We start from the raw sequence: 19,641 nt of genomic DNA, 5'->3' as shown, positions 1-19,641 counted from the left end.
TATAGGACGCCATTCAGCCATCGGGTCTGCACTGAACCTCTGAAACAGCACCCCATCTCAGTCCAAACCCCATCCTGTCCCCTAGCCCCACCTAGGAGCAATTTACCTAACCAGCACATCTTTGGACTGTGGGAGGAAACTGGAGCACCCGGAGGAAACCCACGCACACACGGGGAGAATGTGCAAACTCCACACAGACAGCCGCCCAAGGTCAGAATCGAATCCTAGTGCCTGGCGCTGTGAGGCAGCAGTGCTAAATATGATGCCATTGTGCTGCCCGGCTACATTCAGTCGTGGATGGTGGTGAACAATTAAACAAATCAGAGGAGCAGGAGGTCCACAAACAACAACATCGTCAGTGATTGGGGAGACCAGCACATCAGTGCAAATGACTCTGTTTTGTGTTTAGTGATCCCTCGTATGTTACCGATAACTTCCCTGGATCCCAAGGCTAAGAGAGAGACTCTGGGAGCAATGGAGAGCTGGGACTAGTCCATGGAGTAACTCAAGGTTTCACAACTGAAATAATCTAGAGTTATAAAGGAGAAAAGTTCCCAAAATGCAGCAGTCTGTGACAGGACATTAATCAATCTCCTCTTATCCTGGAGAAATGAAGGCCTCGACTGTGTGTCTGAAACAATATTAGTTCATTTGACATTTATCCAGAGGATTAAACCCCAGCCCAGTTATAGGGATTATTATCAGAAATAAACTCCAACTGTCAGAATGAAGAAGGTTCAGTCCGGGATGAGATTAACAGCAGCAATAACTGCAGAATCCAACCCCTGCAGACACTTGTCAACTTGCTGCTGTGTCAGAAGATGGGCTGTCTGAGTGATTCCCTTCCCACACTGAGAGAAAGTGAACGGTCTCTCCTCGGTGTGGCTGCGTTGGTGTGTCAGTAAATCAGATGTACAAGTGAATCCATTCCCACATTCGGAGCAGGTGAATGTTTTATCCCCAGTGTGAACTTGCTGGTGTTTCAGCAAGTGGGATGACTGAGTGAATCCCTTCCCACACTTTGAGCAGGTAAATGGTTTCTCCCCGGTGTGAACTCACTGGTAAACCAGCAGGTGAAATGAGCGAGTGAAGCCCTTCCCACAGTCAAAGCAGGAGAATGGTCTCTCCCCAGTGTGAACCCGCTGGTGACTCAGTAAGTAGGCTGTACAAACGAATCCCTTCCCACATTCGGAGCAGATGAATGGTTTATCCACAGTGTGAGTGCGCTGGTGTGTCAGCAAGTTGGATGAGAGACTGAATCCCATCCCACACTTTGAGCAGATGAACGGTTTCTCTCCAGTGTGAATTCGCTGGTGCATCACCAGGTGGGATGAGCGAGTGAATCCCTTCCCACAGTCACAGCAGGTGAACAGCCTCTCCCCAGTGTGAACCCGCTGGTGTCTCAGCAGAACATTTGTGGATTTAAAGCTCTTCCCACATTCAAAGCATTGAAAAGGTTTCTTATCCGAGTGAACAAGTTGGTGTGATCGGAGGCTAGTTAAATAAATGAATCCTTTTCCACATAAGGAGCAGGTGAATGGCCTCTCCCCAGTGTGGACTCGCTGATGTTTCTGGAGGCTGGAAGACTGAGTGATTCCCTTCCAACACACAGAGCAGGTTAATGGTCTCTCCCCAGTGTGAGTACGTTCATGTTCAATGAGTGTCTGCGATCGTTTAAACAGGTTCCCACAGTGAGAGCAGCTGAACTGCCCCTCAGTGCGAACAACCTGCTGCTTGACCAGGTCCTCGGAGCTTTTAGAGTTCTTATCACAGTCTGACTGGTTAAACAGCCTCTCACCAATGTGAACTTGCTGGTGGGTCAGCAAGTGGGATGACTGAATGAATCGCTTCCCACAAACGGAGCAGGTGAATGGCCTCTCTCCAGTGTGACTGCGTTGATGCTTTTACAGCAGGGATGGGTATTTGAAACCCTTCCCACAGGCCCCACATTTCCACAGTTTTTCCATGGTGTTCATGTCCTTGTGTCTCTCCAGGTTGGATGATCAGTTGAATCTTCGTCCACACACAGAACACGTGTACGGTTTCTCTCCGCTGTGAATGGTGTGATGTTTTTTCAGGCTGGGTGACTGGTTAAAGCTCTTTTCGCAGTCAGTTCACTGGAACACTCTCACTCAGGTGTGTGGATCTCTGCTTTTCCAGTCACACTGATGTTTGAAATTGTTTCCCACTGACAGAACCAACAAACATTTCTCCTTCCACATTCAAAGACCGATGATATTCAGATCTTGATGAATTGAGTGACTCTGTCAGATCTTGATGTGATGTCTGGTTTGAGTTTCCCATCTGCAAATCAGTGTCCTCTTTTACCTTATAAAAGAGATTGACAGTGTCAGTATTACCATGACCGGGCGGGTGTAGGAAGGGTCGCGGAGCTGTCTGTCACGGCGCTCCCGATCGCGCAAATCTGCGCGCAACAGCCGCAGCAGCCGGCTGTTATTAACACCGGCTGCAAGCGGGCTTCAAAATACATGTTAAAAAAATGCGGCCGCATTGCGCATGCGTGCCAGATCATAAACTGTGCGCAAGTGCTCCGACGATCGGGCACGCATGCGCAGTGCGGCCTCTTTGTTTTTAAATGGTCGCAGCTTTTTGATTTACAAGTTTGGGGGGGGGGGGGTTATTCATTTATTTTATTTATTTAATTTTTTTTTTCATTTATTTTATTTAAAAAAATTTTTTTTTTTACAAGTTCGGGAGGGTTTTATTTGATAAAACTTTGCAGGAAAAAAATGAAGAACTTTGAACAGATGGAGACTCCATACTTTCCGACACCGGAAGGCTTCACCTTCATCCAACAGGTTCCATTAGAGGAGCGTGTCCGAGGGCCAAAGGGACCCAAAGCCATTTCCTCCATTTTTGTCAGCAGCAAACAAGGGAAGAGAAAATGGTGGGTGGCTCAGGTCAGCCGCCGTGGGTCTCGAAGGTTGGCCGGTTGGTAAAAATGGATCCCCGGGAAAAATAAATTTGAAGAACACTGATCTACACTTTATAATCAAGAAATTAGGAAAACAAGATCACAGCTTAGAAATAGCTGGGTTAGTCAGAAGTCAGTTGTGAGCGGCCAATAAAGCTATGATTAGGAAGTGGGCGATGGGGGGGAGGGGGGGGGGGTTGGTGTGGGAGCAGCTGGAGGCGGCAGCATGTAAAGGTACTAGTCTGGGAGCTTTGATAACAGCTCCTTCGCCGTTCTCAAAGACCCGTTACTCCACAAGTCCGGTGGTGGTGGCGACACTGCGGATTTGGGGACAATGGAGGAGGAAGGTGGAAGGAGTGTCGGTTTGGATCTCGATATTCAACAACCACAGGTTTGTCCCGGGTAGGATGGATGGTGGGTTCCAGAGCTGGCAGAGGGCAGGCATCAGAAGGATGGGAGATCTATTCATAGACGGAAGCTTTCCCAGTTTGAAGGCGCTCGAGGACAAATTTAATCTGCCGCCAGGAAACGCCTTTAAATATCTGCAACTATGAGCCTTCCTGAAAAAATAGGTAGTGGCCTTTCCGACGCTGCCGCCACTGAGGATACAGGACAGGGTGGTTTCCGGCACCTGGGTGGGGAAGGGGAAGGTGTCGGATATCTACCAGGAACTACAGGAGGCGGAGGAAACCCCGGTGGAGGAGCTCAAGGGCAAGTGGGAGGAGCTGGGTGAGGAGTTGGAAGCGGGTCTGTGGGCAGAGGTCCTGGGCAGGGTTAATTCCTCCTCATCATGTGCCAGGCTCAGTCTAATTCAATTTAAGGTGGTCCACTGGGCACACATGACGGCAGTGAGAATGAGCAAGGTTTTTGGGGTAGAAGACAGTTGTATGTGGTGCAAGGCAACCCTGCAAACCATGTCCACATGTTTTCGGCATGCCCGGAGCTTAGAGAGTTCTGGCAAGGGTTCGCGAGGGCAATGTCCAAGGTGTTTAACACACGGGTGGTGCCGAGTCCAGAGATAGCGATCTTTGGAGTGGCAGATGACCCGGGAGTTCAGGAGGCGAAAGTGGCCAACATCTTGGCCTTTGCCTCCCTAGTAGCCCAGAGACGGATTTTATTAATGTGGAGGGACTCGAAGTCCCCGAGTGTAGAGACTTGGGTTAATGACGTCTGGGTTTCTCAGCCTCGAGAAAATAAAGTTTGCCTTAAGAGGGTCTTCGCTAGGGTTCTCTCGGAGGTGGCAGCCATTCGTTGACTTCCTCGGGAAAAATTAAAATGTCAGCAGTAGCAGCAATCCGGAGGGGGGGGGGGGGTTGGGGGAGGGGTGAGTGCTTCATTGGGATGGTGTGGGAAGACTGGGTCGCGTGGGGTAATGTCTATTTAATTGTTACTCTATATTCTCCTTTTACACTATGTTAATATTCACTCTAGTTTGTTTAGTTATTATTGTTTCTATTGTTGTATTATGAAAAATTCTTCAAAACATTAATAAAAATACTTTTTTTAAAAAAGAGCGAGAGGTTTAAAAACCAGTTGCGAACGATGAGTTCACCCCGGCACTAGGACCCGGCTGGGAACAGAAACCTTGATGTTCCGCCCACGCTGTAGCGTCACCAAGACGCCAGCGCATGCGCTCTGCTCCACGCTGAACCAAGATGGCGGATGTGAACCAGGGCTTGGTCCCGGGAGAAAGACTCGGAGCAGCAAACGCGGGATCTGCAGGTTCGTATTCGAGGTTTGAAGCCTTCACCAGACATTTATAAATTTTACCCGTCTATCCGCCGACTGCATGGCTCCCTGTACGTTTCCACATCCTTACCAGCTGCTGATGATGTGGAGATACCGGCGTTGGATTGGGGTGAGCTCAGTAAGAAGTCTGACACCAGGTTAAAGTCCAACAGGTTTGTTTCAAATCACTTACTTTCGGAACGCTGCTCCTTCCTCAGGTGAATGAAGAGATATATATATATATATATATATATGGCAGCACGGTAGCATTGCGGATAGCACAATTGCTTCACTGCTCCAGGGTCCCAGGTTCGATTCCGGCTTGGGTCACTGTCTGCGGAGTCTGCACATCCCGTTTCTGCGTGGGTTTCCTCCGGGTGCTCCGGTTTCCTCCCACAGTCCCAAGTTGTGCAGGTTAGGTGGATTGGCCCTGATAAATTGCCCTTAGTGTCCAAAATTCCCCTTAGTGTTGGGTGGGGTTACTGGCTTACGGAGATAGAGTGGAGGTGTGTGTTTGGGTAGGGTGCTCTTTCCAAGAGCCGGTGCAGACTCGAAGGGCCGAATGGCCTCCTCCTGCACTGTAAATTCTATGATATAATTCTGGAACCTACCTCTTCATTCACCTGAGAAAGGAACCGTGCTCTGAAAGCTAGTGATTTGAATCAGACCTGTTGGACTTTGACCTTGTGCAAGACTTCTTACTGAGCTCACCCCAATCCAAGCATCTCCACATCATCTTTGTTCAGGACGCCGGAGGTGTGGGTGTTGTGAATTTCTCTACTGGACTGCTGTGATAGATTTTAGAAAGCCCTTTACTGGGGGTCAGAAGGGGAGGATTTAGATACAGCAAACTCAATCCAAGAGAAATGTTTGTCTCTTTTGCATTTAGTTTCTGGACTGACAGTGATGGTTTTTGTAAACCTCCATTTAGAGCGTATTAGAAGAGGATTTGCAGACACGAAACTTGAACCAAGTTTCACATCAAAATCTGGCCACATTATTTGATTACTCAGCACCTGAATGTAATCGCCCTTTTAGCATAATGATTGAGTTCCAAATCATTGACATTCACTGTGTAAATCTGCCATCCTTAGTTGGGTGATGTTATTGAGGTGGAAATAGTCAATAATGGTGATGATGTTGATATCTGGATGAAAGCTCAAGTTTAAGGTGAAATATTTAGTCTGGTTCGGACTCTGGCAGTTCAGAGGAGAAGGGGTGAAGATAGTGGCTGGCGGGAACTGTAGACAATATGAAAATGGAGGAAATTTCTGTTCATCCAGTATTGGATGTTGAACAAGTCAGGATGGTGTGTACGTTGGAGGAGAACTTGGTGGTGATGGTGTTCACAACCACCTGCTACCCTGGTCCTTCTAGGTGGAGGAAGATGGGAGTTTTTGGAAGTTCTATCAAACGTCTTGTTGAGTTGTAGATATATAAAATATCTCTACTTCATTCCTTGCCTTTCCTTTCCTGCTCCTCCCCTCTCCTCTTTTGCTCTCTTCTCCCAGCGAGACCAGATAATTGTGTAGGTCCAGACCAAGTGGCAGGTTCCCTTCCTTGAGGGACGACTTACCAGGGGTAAGCCATGGGGTACGGGCCTCTGGCTGAAAATAGATAAGTCCCCGGGACCTGATGGGATTTATCCTAGGATTCTCTGGGAGGCCAGGGAAGAGATTGCTGGACCATTGGCTTTGATTTTTATGTCATCATTGGCTACAGGAATAGTGCCAGAGGACTGGAGGATAGCAAATGTGGTCCCTTTGTTCAAAAAGGGGAGCAGAGACAACCCCGGCAACTATAGACCGGTGAGCCTCACGTCTGTAGTGGGTAAAGTCTTGGAGGGGATTATAAGAGACAAGATTTATAATCATCTAGATAGGAATAATATGATCAGGGATAGTCAGCATGGCTTTGTGAAGGGTAGGTCATGTCTCACAAACCTTATCGAGTTCTTTGAGAAGGTGACTGAACAGGTAGACGAGGGTAGAGCAGTTGATGTGTATATGGATTTCAGCAAAGCGTTTGATAAGGTTCCCCACGGTAGGCTATTGCAGAAAATATGGAGGCTGGGGATTGAGGGTGATTTAGAGATGTGGATCAGAAATTGGCTAGCTGAAAGAAGACAGAGGGTGGTGGTTGATGGGAAATGTTCAGAATGGAGTTCAGTCACAAGTGGAGTACCACAAGGATCTGTTCTGGGGCCGTTGCTGTTTGTCATTTTTATCAATGACCTAGAGGAAGGCGCAGAAGGGTGGGTGAGTAAATTTGCAGACGATACTAAAGTCGGTGGTGTTGTCGATAGTGTGGAAGGAAGTAGCAGGTTACAGAGGGATATAGATAAGCTGCAGAGCTGGGCTGAGAGGTGGCAAATGGAGTTTAATGTAGAGAAGTGTGAGGTGATTCACTTTGGAAGGAATAACAGGAATGTGGAATATTTGGCTAATGGAAAAGTTCTTGAAAGTGTGGATGAGCAGAGGGATCTAGGTGTCCATGTACATAGATCCCTGAAAGTTGCCACCCAGGTTGATAGGGTGGTGAAGAAGGCCTATGGAGTGTTGGCCTTTATTGGTAGAGGGATTGAGTTCCGGAGTCAGGAGGTCATGTTGCAGCTGTACAGAACTCTGGTACGGCCGCATTTGGAGTATTGCGTACAGTTCTGGTCACCGCATTATAGGAAGGACGTGGAGGCTTTGGAGCGGGTGCAGAGGAGATTTACCAGGATGTTGCCTGGTATGGAGGGAAAATCTTATGAGGAAAGGCTGATGGACTTGAGGTTGTTTTCGTTGGAGAGAAGAAGGTTAAGAGGAGACTTAATAGAGGCATACAAAATGATTAGGGGGTTGGATAGGGTGGACAGTGAGAGCCTTCTCCCGCGGATGGAAATGGCTGGCACGAGGGGACATAACTTTAAACTGAGGGGTAATAGATATAGGACAGAGGTCAGAGGTAGGTTCTTTACGCAAAGAGTAGTGAGGCCGTGGAATGCCCTACCTGCTACAGTAGTGAACTCGCCAACATTGAGGGCATTTAAAAGTTTATTGGATAAACATATGGATGATAATGGTATAGTGTAGGTTAGATGGCTTTTGTTTCGGTGCAACATCGTGGGCCGAAGGGCCTGTACTGCGCTGTATTGTTCTATGTTCTATATGAACCAGTTCATTCATGGTCACTTTTTCCAAGTGCCAGCCCCACAAATGTCCAGATTCATTCAGCTCAATTTCACAACCTACCGTTGTGTTTTTATTGCTTCTCTCTCACTCCATCTTTTCTGTTTTAAATCAATTTCACAGGATATTAGAAGGGGAGGATTTGCAGTCGGGAAACTGAAACCAGTTTATTGTAACCTGTATACTACCATATTTGAAACATGGAAGGAAAATGCGCCGTTCACACTGGGGAAAGACCGTTCACCTGCCCTGGGTGTGGGAAGGGATTCACACAGTCAGCCAACCTGCTGCTACACCAGCAACTTCACAAGTGACTGTGATTGAATTGTTCTGTTAATTGTATCCGGGAGTGAACCATATTCATTGGATCTGTTTCTGCTGGTGTTAATAAACTCCAGTTATAATGGTTAACATTTCACATAAAAGTCAAATAAACCTCCTTTTATGTTAAACACAGGGTGGTAATTTTTAAAATATCTCTAACAGATTAATTCCCTTTGAAGGGTTCCCCAGTCTCCTCCATCCTCACCTCCCCTCCAATAACAAGTGTGAGGAGCTGATGGAGCTTCTTTGTCACTGAGATTGAGACAATCAGATCAGCTGCCTCTGCTGCTTCCCTCCCTCCCACTAACCCACCAGACCAAACCATTTCTCTAAGTCTGAGCCCTGAACCTGCATCTTTCTCCACTTTCACTCCTACCTTCAATCTTCCTCAGAGCTCATCTTGTCAGAGATCTGCCTTCTGCTCCTTAGACTCCATTCGCACTAAACATCCTGACCATGTTAGCTTCTCCGTGTTAGCTGATATTGTTAACATTTCTCTCTCTCTGTCACTCTCACCTTTAAATCCACCATCATCACCTATCCTCTTAAAAAAGAAAAACTTTTCCTACTGTCGTTGCAAAGTACCGTCCATCTCGTATCACTTTCCTCTCCAAGTCCTTGTGCTCTGTGTCCCCCAAGCATCGGTCCTCGGCCCCTCCTATTTCTCATCTACACGCTGCCACAAGGTGACATTATCTCAAAGCACCGTGTTAGTACACTGACAACACCCAGCTCTACCTCACCCCCATCCCTCTCCATTGCTCCACTGTTACTAAATTATCAAACTGCTTCTCCCACATCCAGTACTGGATGAGCAGAAATTTCCTCCAATTAATAATTGGGAAGACCAAAGGCCATTGTGTTCGGTCACCAGTAGAAATTCCGTTCTCAGGGCAGCACGGTGGCAAAGTGGTTGGCATTGCTGCCTCACAACGCTGAGGTCCCAGGTTCGATCCCGGTTCTGGGTCACTGTCCGTGTGGAGTTTGCACATTCTCCCCATGTCTGCGTGGGTTTCACACCCACAACCCAAAGATGTGCATAGTAGATGTATTGGCCACGCTAAATTGCCCCTTAATTGGAAAAAATGAATTGGGTCCTCTAAATTTATTTTTTTTTTAAAAAGAAATTCCGTACTCTAACTCCCAAGTCCATCCCTCTCCCTGGGAACTGTCTTGAGGCTGAACCACACTCTGCACAATCATTGAATCTCTGCAGTGCAGAAGGAGGCCATTTGGCCCTTCAAGTCTACACTGACCCTTGAAAAGGGCACCCTACCTATGCCCACTGCCCCGCCCTATCCGCAAAACCATCTAACCTGCACATCTTTTGACCTAAGGGGTAATTTAGCATGGCCAATCCACCTAACCTGCACGTTTGTGGACTGTGGGAGGAAACCAGAGCACCAGGAGGAAGCCCATGCAGACACGGAAAGGATGTGTAAACTCCACACAGACAGTCACCCAAGGCTGGAATTGAACCCAGGTTCTGGTGCTATGAGGCAGCAGTGCTAACCACTGTGCCACCACGCTAGATGAGATTCTGACCACATATTCACACCATCACTCATACCAGATATTTCAAAATCCATAATGTCGCCTGTACCCACCCCAGCTCGGCTGCTGCTGAAACCCACATCCATTCCCCTATTAAAATTCCCGGTCAACCTCACATTCAGTCCACACTTCCCCCGACCAGAACGTGTCAGCGTCTACATCTCTACTGCCCGTGTGCTCTCTCACGTCAGGTCCTGCTCACTTACTCGCCCTGTGCTGGCTGGAAGACTCCACAACCAGCATCTGACGAGTGATCTGATTAATCAGGTTGTTTTGGTGGTGTTCAAGCAAAATGTTGCTCCCGCTGCACCAGGAGAACTCCGGTGTAAATAGTGTCTGCAGTTGCTGAACTCTCCTGAGGTGAGAATGGAGCTGCCAGGGCTGCAGTGAACCTTTAAGAACTGCTGTCTGGGTTCATTCCTCTGAATTCACTGACTCCCTGCTGAACCTTAGGAATAGAGTAGACCTGAACAACTTACCAAATACTCAACAAATTGCAAATGATTTCCCAGTAAGAACCAATTTGTACAGGGCGAAAAAGGTAAAAAAAAAAGGGAGCAAACACCTCCTTCACCGAATTCCCCCACTCACCAGACTCTCGGGGTTACACTCAGTTTGCCAAGGCTGCACTTGTATTTATAACCAACTCATTCTGCAGTAAAATAGTTAAACTTTGACTGTCTCTCATTTAAACGTTCCAGAGCAAAATCTCCAACTTAAGTCAGCTGTAAATGTGATAGAAAATACTGGTGTTCATTTTGCATCTTTTACAAGCTCACAACATCCCAAAGTGATTCAAATCAAGGATGTATTTGGAATGAGTCAGCATGGTGGTGCAGTGGTTAGTTCTGCTGCCTCACGGCACCGAGGTCCCAGGTTCAGTCCCGGCTCAGGGTCACTGTCAGTGTGGAGTTTGCACATTCTCCCCGTGTTTGTGTGGGTTTCGCCCCCACAACCCAAAGATATGCAGGGTAGGTGGATTGGCCACGCTAAATTTCCCTTAATTGGAAAAAATGAATTGGGTACTCTAAATTTTTTTTTTTTTTAAATATTTCAAAACATTTTTCAAAAAAGGATGTATTTGGAAGGAAGAATGAAGAGAGGCAAAGTAAACTAAACAGTACAATTTTAAACAGAATGCAGGTAGAGTGACCCGGGAGTGAATATAAACAAATATTTCAATGCAACAGGACAGGTCCATAAGACCATAAGACACATGAGCAGAATTAGGCCACTCGGCCCATCGAGTCTGCTCTGCCATTCAATCATGGCTAATATTTTGATATCCCCATTCTCCTGCAATCTCGCCATAACCCCTGATCCCCTAATTGATTAAAAACCTATCTATCTCTGTCTCAAAGACACTCAGTGATTTGGCCTCCACAACCTTCTGCAGCAAAGAGTTCCAGAGATTCACCACCCTCTGGCTGAAGAAATTCCTCATCTCCTGTGTTAAAGGATAGTCCCTTTCGTCTGAGATTGTGTTCTCTGGTTCTAGTTTTCCTACAAGTGGAAACATCCACTCTATCCAGGCCTCACAGTATCCCGTAAGTTTCAATAAGATACCCCCTCATCCTTCTAAACTCCAATGAGTACAGACCCAGAGTCCTCAATCGCTCCTCATACGACAAGCTGTTCATTCCAGGAATCACTCGTGAACCTCCTCTGGACCCTTTCCAAGCCCAGTTCATCCTTCCTTCGATACGGGGCCCAAAACTGCTCACAATACTCCAAATGGGGTCTGATCAGAGCCTTATATAGTCTCAGAAGTATATCCCTGCTCTTGTATTCTCACCCTCTCGACATGAATGCTAACATTGCATTTGCCTTCCTAACTGCCGACTGAACCTGCACATTCACCTTAAGAAAATCTTGAACAAAGACTCCCAAGACCCTTTATGCTTCTGATTTCCTAAGCACTGCTCCATTTAGTAAATAGTCTATGATTCCATTCCTCCTTCCAATGTGCATAACCTCACATTTTTCCACGTTGTATTCCATCTGCCACTTCTTTGCCCACTCTCCTAGCCTGTCCAAGTCCTTCTGCAGCCCACCTGCTTCCTCAATACTACCTGTCCCTCTGCAGATCTTTGTATCATCTGCAAACTTAGCAAAAGTGCCTTCAGATCATTCATGTATATTCTGAAAAGTTGTGGTCCCAGCACCGACCCCTGAGGGACACCACGAGTCACTGGCTGCCATACTGACCCTTTATCCCCACTCTCTGCCTTCTGCCAGTCAGCCAATCCTCTGTCCACGCCAGGATCTTACCCTTAACTTATTTAAAAGTAGGACGGCATGTGGCGCAGTGGATAGCACTGGGACTGTGGCGTGGAGGACCTGGATTTGAATCCAGGCCCTGGGTCACAGTCCGTGTGGAGTTTGCACATTTTCCCCATGTCTGCGTAGGTTTCACCCCCACAACCCAAATATGTGCAGGTTAGGTGGATTGGCCACACTAAATTGCCCCTCAATTGGAAAATAAAAATAATTGGGTACTCTAAATTGATTTTTAACAACTTATTTAATCGTCTCATATGCGGCACCTTGTTAAAGGCCTTCTGGTCGATCAACTTGGTCAAAACATCCTAATTGGGTCTTCGGTTTATTGGAGGAAGAGAGTGGAAAAACACGTTATACTGAATCTTTCTAAATCATTGGCTAATCCACAGCTTAGGAAAGATAGCAAGGAATTGGAGAGGGTACAGGGAAGCCTTGCTAGAATAGTATCAGTGATGAGAGGTTTCTGTTCTGTGAAGAGACCTGCAAAGCCGGGATTGTTCTCCCAGTATCAGAGAAGGTGAAGGAAAGAGAGACTGAAATATTTGAGGCGTTTTCATCAACATAGAGAGAAGTTGTTTCCATTGGCAGGGTGGTTGGTAACAACAGAAGACAGCTTTAAAATATTTGTCATAACAGCCAGGGTGGACATGAGTAGAGATGATTTTACTCAGTGAATTCTGGTGATCTGGAACACAAGAATATCTGGTGAAAGCAGCTCCAATGGTAAATGATTTTTACTGTATTGAAGGTGCAATAAATATCAAGTTCTTGTTGACTGTAGATAGGAATTCAGTGATCAGCCTGAAATTCATGGGTACCAGCACAACAGGGAAAGAGAGAGAGAGACAGAGAGCGTTCACCAGCTGAGTGTGGATCACTCAGTCATTCCATTTACTGAGACAGCAGCATGAAGTCTGGGACAGAGGAGGCGAGGCTGTTGCAGAGTTAAAAATGAAACCTATTAAGGAGCAGGAGAGCTTTGAGCTGGTGGAGTCTATGAAATCTGAGACTCGTTTTCCTTTGCTGTCATTTCACAGAGGCCCAGTTTTGCCAAGATTCTTTATTTCCACAGTTACAGGATCATTGAAAAGACATTGCAGCTTCTTTACAGCACAGCCAAACTCGCACTGACTGAATATTTCTCCACTCACCTCAAGGTTATCGATTCGCATCCAGCCTCCTCAGTCCACTCCTGTATCGGGCACAGTCTCAGAGTTGGGAGGGGTCAGGGGTGCGCCCTGACCATTAGGACCCCAGCAACAGTAGAGGAACAATTCAAACACAAACATTAAATGAAGTGAAAGCAGATTGTCGAGACCTGTCATAAACTCCTGGAGATGCTGCAGTCACTTCACACACCAGAGGAGGTTAATGGGGAAGCTCAGTGACAGTGCAGAGTACCAGAGTGGAACACATTCAGGTATAATGTCCAGATTGACAGAAACCCCTGGAGATGCTGCAGCCACTTCACACACCAGAGGAAGTTAACAGGGAGTGCTCAGAGACGGTGCAGAATATCAGAGTGGAACACATTCAGGTATAATGTCCAGATTGACAGAAACTCCTGGAGATGCGGCAGTCACTTCACGCACCAGAGGAGGTTAACAGGGAAGCTCAGTGACAGTGCAGAGTATCAGAGTGGAACACATTCAGGTACAATGCCCAGACTGACTTTGGAGCAAATCTTTTCTGGAACCTGGGAAGGGCAGTTGAAAGACCAGACAAACATCCATTGGCACACATGTACTCATACGTAGGCATCCTCGCACACACGCTTAGCCGCCCTCACACACACACGCAACATGCATAGGTGCACTCGCACGCACCACGCACACACACACCCACCCACAGGCACATAGACACGCACGTATGTGTGCCCGCTCACAGATACACAAGCACTAAATATTCAATAACGTGCCTCTTGTCAGTACTGTGGAACATAAAACCAGGGTCCCTGTCACATTGTGCCCCCTCAGGATGTACAAGATCCTGAGGCCAATTTGATGGAGAGAAGGAAGGCAGCACCTACCCAGACCACTCCTTTCCCAGCCTGGTGTCCGAGCGGCAGTATTATCCTTCACACAGCCTGACGTGGTATCTGGTGGTAATCGGAGTGTTTGTGGGATCTTGCTGTGCAGTCCCTGCCGAGTTTCCCACGTGAAAACAGTGAACGTGTTTCAAATACAAAAAGCTGCCGTGTTGATTGAAAGGTCTGGGCCAGTCTGAAAAGGCACAGGAGGAAGACGATCTCTTCCTTTTGACGGGTCACTCCTGCAGTGCAGCCCCTGCCGTTCTGTGGGAGGAGACGGCGACTGCCACATGCACAGTAAGATCCCACAAAGTGTTATGCAACACAGGGTCAGGAACCTAATTTCAGTGGGGGTTTGAGGGACACTGGAGAGAACTTCCCTCCCCATCCTGCTGTTGCTGTTTATATTTTACATTCGCTTGAGGGGGTGGACAGGGACAGATGGAGAGCAAGACCCACCGGGATCATCCGGGAATGACTGATTCAGGCGCCTCCCGTCCCATCGTCAGCCCCAACACATCCTTCATTCGTGGCTCAGCAAAGGGAGTTGAAGAATCAATGAATGAATACCCAGTGACAAAATGCACAGTCGTTGCTGCCAACATCTCCGGCCATTCCTGTGGTCATGTGTACACGGGCCAGCTGTCTGTCTCTTTGTGTGTGTGTTGGGTGGGGGGGGGCATGCGATGGGAGAGCAGGTTACCTGGAGCCTGCCTGGTCCGACGTTAACCAGGCGGAAGCAGATTCAGTCCAGTGTTATCACCCTATGGCGTTGTCTCTCCGAGCGATGGGAGGAGAGTGGGACCATCACAGGACCAGCCCCCCGCCCGTGTACTCCACTCTCTGTGAAAAGAGGGGAACGTCAGGAATAGGAGTGGGAATAGTTCCTGGCGAGCCTGCTCCACTATTCAGCAAGATCACGGCTGATCATTGACCTCAACTCCACTCTTCCCCACCCCTCAATTCCCAAGGATATCTCCACCTCAGCCTTGAACGCACTCAATGACAGAACATCCAGCATTCCCTGGGATAGAGAATGCCAAAGATTCACAAACCCTCTGGGTGAAGAAATTCTCCCTCATCTCAGTCCAAAATGGCCGCCCCTTATCGAGACTGGCCCCGTGTCCCTGACTCTCTGGGAATTAGCCTCTCCGCATCAACCTTATGGAGTCTCCTCAGAATTTCACACCTTTCAATCGGAGCATCTAAACTGCAGGGAATGTTGGGCCCATTGCTCAGGCTCCAGAGCACTGACCGGTCTCCTCCTCTTCCTATTTTCTTGGCTCCCCCTCACGTTCCGAGTTCAGATCTTACCTGGGGCGGCTGGAGGAATGCCAGCCAGTCGGAGGAGTGTGTGGGCAGCAGCCCCATCGCCTGGCACTTGTAGACGGCTAGGGCCAACCCCAGCAGGTTGCCGATGAAGTAGAGCAGACGCTGCAGCCAGTGCTGAGTCGAATTCCCCAGGACCTTAAAGACTGGGAGTGAGAATAAAAAAACAGAAAGATCAGGAACAGGGGAGAGACTGTGAAATGTTCATAGAGAATTGGGGGATCCTTGTACTCAAATCACAAACAGACAGCATGGAGATACAGCAAGAAATTAGGAAGGCAGATGTTCCGTTAGCCTTCACCGAGGGATGGCGCCAGGGACCGGGGTTTGATTACAGCTTTGGGTGACTGTCCGTGCTGAGCCTGCACATTCACCCTGTGTCAGCCTGAGTTTCCTCCGGGTTCTCTGGTTTCCTCCCACAGTCCAAAGATGTACAGGTTAGGTGGATTGGCCATGATAAATTGCCCCTTAAGTGTCCAAAGGTAAGGTGGGGGTACAGGGACAGGGAGGGAATTGGGTCTCTGTATAGTGGCCTTTCAAATGGTTGGTGCAGACTCGATGGGCCAAATTGCCTCTTTCTGCACTGTAGGGTTTCTATGATTCACTGGTTTCTATGATACATCAGTGCGTGTATATCTATGAGTGAGGAAATCTTTCTGCAATTGTACAGAGTTTTGGTCAAACACAGGAGGAATAACTTATGCAGTTTGGGTCTCCTTATCTACAGAATTGCCAAGGAGAGAGGGTAACAAAGACTCACCAGATTGGTTCCTGGGATGACAGGATTGTCCAACGAGGAGAGATTGGGAAGAATGGGCCTTTACTCTCTTGGGTTTACGAGACTGAGAGTTGATCTGATTGAAACAGATATAATTGTAAAGAGGGTTTGACAGGGAGATGCGGAGACACGGTTTCCTCTGGCTGCAGAATCCGGAACACAGAGACATAGCCTCAGGGGGGCAGCTAGTTCGGACTGAGCTGAAGAGGAATTTCCTCACCCCATGAGTTGTCTCTAACCCAGAGAGTTGTGGATGTTCAATCACTGATTATATTCCAGGCTGAGATCAATGGATTGTTGGACACCAAGAGAAATCTCAGGGAGATATCTGTACACTGACTGGTGTCTTCAATTAACCCATCTCCCCCAGGGGGATATCTGTACAATGAAGGTAGAAACCTACTTTGCCACCCCTAATATGTTTTACTTTTGTTTTTATATATTTTATCAACCTTAGAACCAGTTGCTATAGTATTTTGAGCCATAGAAATAGAATAACCCCATGTCACTTGGCAGTTACTCATCAACAAACTAACTTCTTCTCCTGTAGCAGAGTAAGACCACTTCTTCAAGGCTGAGAAAGCTGGAGAGTAAAAGAGCTCCTCTTCCCTGTCCTTCCTGAACTCCCTTATTCACCCAGCTCTCAGCACTCTGTTCTAAGTCCCATTCAAATGATGCCATTTAAAAGCTGTTTCTCAGCTGCAGAATCAATACAATACTCACTTGGCGACATGGACATCAGTGCGTGTATAGGTCTCCAGGCCATCATGCAAACCATCATGATAGGGAAGATGGAGATGTTGTTGCCGGCCGTGTACATAATGAACAGATTCATGGGCAGCTGCTTCAATGGGCCAAAGGCGATGTCCCAGCAGAGCTGAAAACAGAAAGTGAGCAGGGCATCAGTAAAGGGAGCCAGGTTGGGGAAGGTCACGTACTGATCTTACACCCAGGGCTGGAAATAAGGATGACGGTTAACACCACAAAAGGTTCCTTTAGTACATGGGGTGCAGCGGTTCACCAACCCAGTTTACCACTGTTGACAAACCAAGCCTGGCCAGCTGGACAACGAGGACACATTCAAATCCAACTTACTTTCTCAACCAGGATCCGGTCTGTTTCTTGGACGCGGATGTCTGGAAGCTGTTTGTCGGAATATGCGACTGGGCTCATGAAGTCGCCCTGGCTCCTGTGAGATCACGGCTCCTGTGAGAAACAGAGAACACAAATTGGGTCACCTCAGCAAGCTCTTCAGGACCCTCTTAAAAGAGGGAGTCTCTCCATCAGGGATCCCACTGTGGTGGCAATACTGCCAGCATGAACTAAACCATGAGCAAGCCTAGGGCACACTGCATGCACCAAACTGCCATGGGATTGGACAGCCACAAAGTGCATTGGAGTCAACTGACAATCCGGGTGCCAATCCCCTTGTCCAGTCCTCCGTTAAAAGGCGATTGCACCGAGTCACCGGAGGCAATGAATTTTTGCTTGACAGTGAACGATGTTGAATGTCGAGAGAGACCCACTGCAGCACCCGGCCCCAGAAACGAGCAATCGTCCCTCCAGCCAACACTCAGGTGGGGGGCTGAAACAAAGATGGCGTCGCTGGGTCGTGACCCCGGGAAAAGAAGCCAAGTGGAGTCGGAGTGGTTTCTGGGAGATTTGAGAAGCTGCTTTCTGCCAAGGGGCGGAAAGTTTTAGGTTGATGCCCACATCCCCGGGTCAGTGTGCGGTGCCCTCCATGCGAGAGAGCAGGCTGGCCCGGCCTGCGCCTCCTACTCGAGCCCCTGGCTCCAGCGCGGCCTCTGCACCTACGGCTGCCGCTCGGGTTGAGCTCGAGGGTCCACTTCTGCCAGCGCGCGCGGTTGGCGAGCGCCGCCCCCGCAGCCATGGCAACGCCGGCGACCGTTAACCGTCCCTCCTCAAATCTGATCCGGGGAATAATCCGCGCGCTTCCGTCAACAAACCACACCCGCTGCAATGCGCATGCGCTGCTGTCCGGACGTCCTCGGCGAAATGCAGACATCGCTGACGTTTCCCCCATCTTTGTTAGGGGCACGTCGAGCAACCAAATGTCAACGGTTTCTTCACAAGTGATGCGAGACTTGCTGAGTTTATCCATTCAGATTTCTAGCATCCACAATATTTTACTTCTATTCCCGGCCCATTTCTACCTCACATGTAACTGGGTATCATGAGTGAAGCTACCACCAGGCTCAGGGCTAACCCTTGCAGCCAAGTTGCAATGAAATATTGTGACTTCCTGCAGGTGCTGGAACTGATGGGAGGACAATTTGCACACATTGGTCAACAGCAATGTTGCTGTAAAGGTTGATTAGAATCACAATATCACTGATGTAACCAATTAATTGGAATGAAATAATGACAGCGATCTCATTGATCCGAGAGACAGTTTGATCTTTAATTGATTTGAAATAAATCATCTCAAAAACAGGTGTTGAATGTAGATGATGTCCTGTTTAATAATAATCTTTATTAATGTTACAAGTAGGCTTATATTAACACTGCGATGAATTTACTGTGAAAAGTCCCTAGTCACCACACCCTGGTGCCTGTTCAGGTACACTGAGGCAGAATTCCGAATGTCTAAATCACCTAGTAAGCATGTCTTTCGGAACTTGTGGGAGGAAACCGGAGCACCCGGAGGAAACCCACGGGGAGAACGTGCAGATTCCGCACAGACAGTGACCAAGCCTGGAATCGAACCCGGGGCCCTGGTGCTGTGAAGCAACAGTGCTAACCACTGTGCTACCGTGCTGCCCATATTTCATTCACTGTCATGAATTAGATTCAGCTTGGTGACAGGGTGGGTTCTGATTAACCTTCCACTGGGGACATAAAAAGGGTAAGATTTATTCTTGTTATCCTCTATCAGTGTTATATCAAATAGAGCAGAAAAATATACGGGCAGTGCATGAAATCTGACTTCTCTCTTCAGAGCTCATGTCCCACTGCAACAGTGTTTTTGTATGAGGTTCCCTCTGGTTCCTGTCACTGAGTCTCTCAGCCTGCAGTAATACACCGCGCTGTCAGACAGCTGCAGCTCACTGATCGTTCCTCACTTACCCCCACACATTTCAAACTGTCGATTGATGCAGAAAATTGAGTCCCCCACCCTCTGCAAATTTCTACTGAGCCTTGGGGAAGTGTCCAGGTGACTTTCCCTCTCCTTGATGCCCCACAATGTCAGCAGCTCAGACTCCAGCTCAATACCCCTGAGCCCAGGTTCTGCAAGTTGCAGACACTCCTCAGATATGATTGCCCAGGATTGTAACGTTCTCCAAAAACGCCCACATACTGCAATCCTAGCACATCACCTGTCCTGTGGAGAACATCAAACTCCAGCCTAGTTATAGGGGTTATTAACTTGAGCAGAAATAAACAAAGGACGTGATTAACAATAACATCCAATCCCTGGAGTCACACATGAACCCGCTGGTGTCTCAGCAGGTTGGATGATCGATTGAATCCCTTCCCACACTCGGGG

The 19,641-nt window shown here is 47.9% G+C and overlaps 1 protein-coding gene, 1 long non-coding RNA gene and 1 pseudogene across 3 annotated transcripts; 1 reads left to right on the top strand and 2 right to left on the bottom strand.

Moving 5' to 3' along the window:
* Positions 1-2,363, bottom strand: LOC140417766 (uncharacterized; annotated as a pseudogene).
* A 2,318-nt stretch (positions 2,364-4,681) lies between these two features.
* On the top strand, positions 4,682-8,288 carry LOC140418795 (uncharacterized). Its single transcript, XR_011945341.1, has 2 exons — positions 4,682-4,836; positions 7,960-8,288. It is a non-coding gene; the product is annotated as an uncharacterized lncRNA (long non-coding RNA).
* Positions 8,289-13,042: 4,754 nt separating this feature from the next.
* LOC140418784 (ER membrane protein complex subunit 4-like) lies at positions 13,043-18,108 on the bottom strand. 2 transcript variants are annotated; one of them, XM_072502404.1, is made up of 5 exons: positions 17,891-18,108; positions 17,229-17,319; positions 16,857-17,010; positions 15,341-15,501; positions 13,043-14,869 (listed from the first exon to the last, which is right to left on the bottom strand). In XM_072502404.1, exons 1-5 carry the CDS (start codon positions 18,022-18,024, stop codon positions 14,834-14,836), a joined length of 576 nt encoding a protein of 191 aa, XP_072358505.1. In that variant the 5' UTR covers positions 18,025-18,108; the 3' UTR covers positions 13,043-14,833. The 2 variants fall into 2 exon arrangements, with proteins under 2 accessions (XP_072358505.1, XP_072358504.1); XM_072502403.1 differs by lacking the exon at positions 17,891-18,108 and having other exon boundaries at positions 17,229-17,685.
* Positions 18,109-19,641: the final 1,533 nt, after the last annotated feature.

Source organism: Scyliorhinus torazame, chromosome 5 (assembly GCF_047496885.1).
Source record: "Scyliorhinus torazame isolate Kashiwa2021f chromosome 5, sScyTor2.1, whole genome shotgun sequence".
Taxonomy (NCBI): Eukaryota; Metazoa; Chordata; class Chondrichthyes; order Carcharhiniformes; family Scyliorhinidae; genus Scyliorhinus; species Scyliorhinus torazame.
Note: the sequence above shows the minus strand (reverse complement) of the source record. Positions and strands in the feature narration are given on the sequence as shown.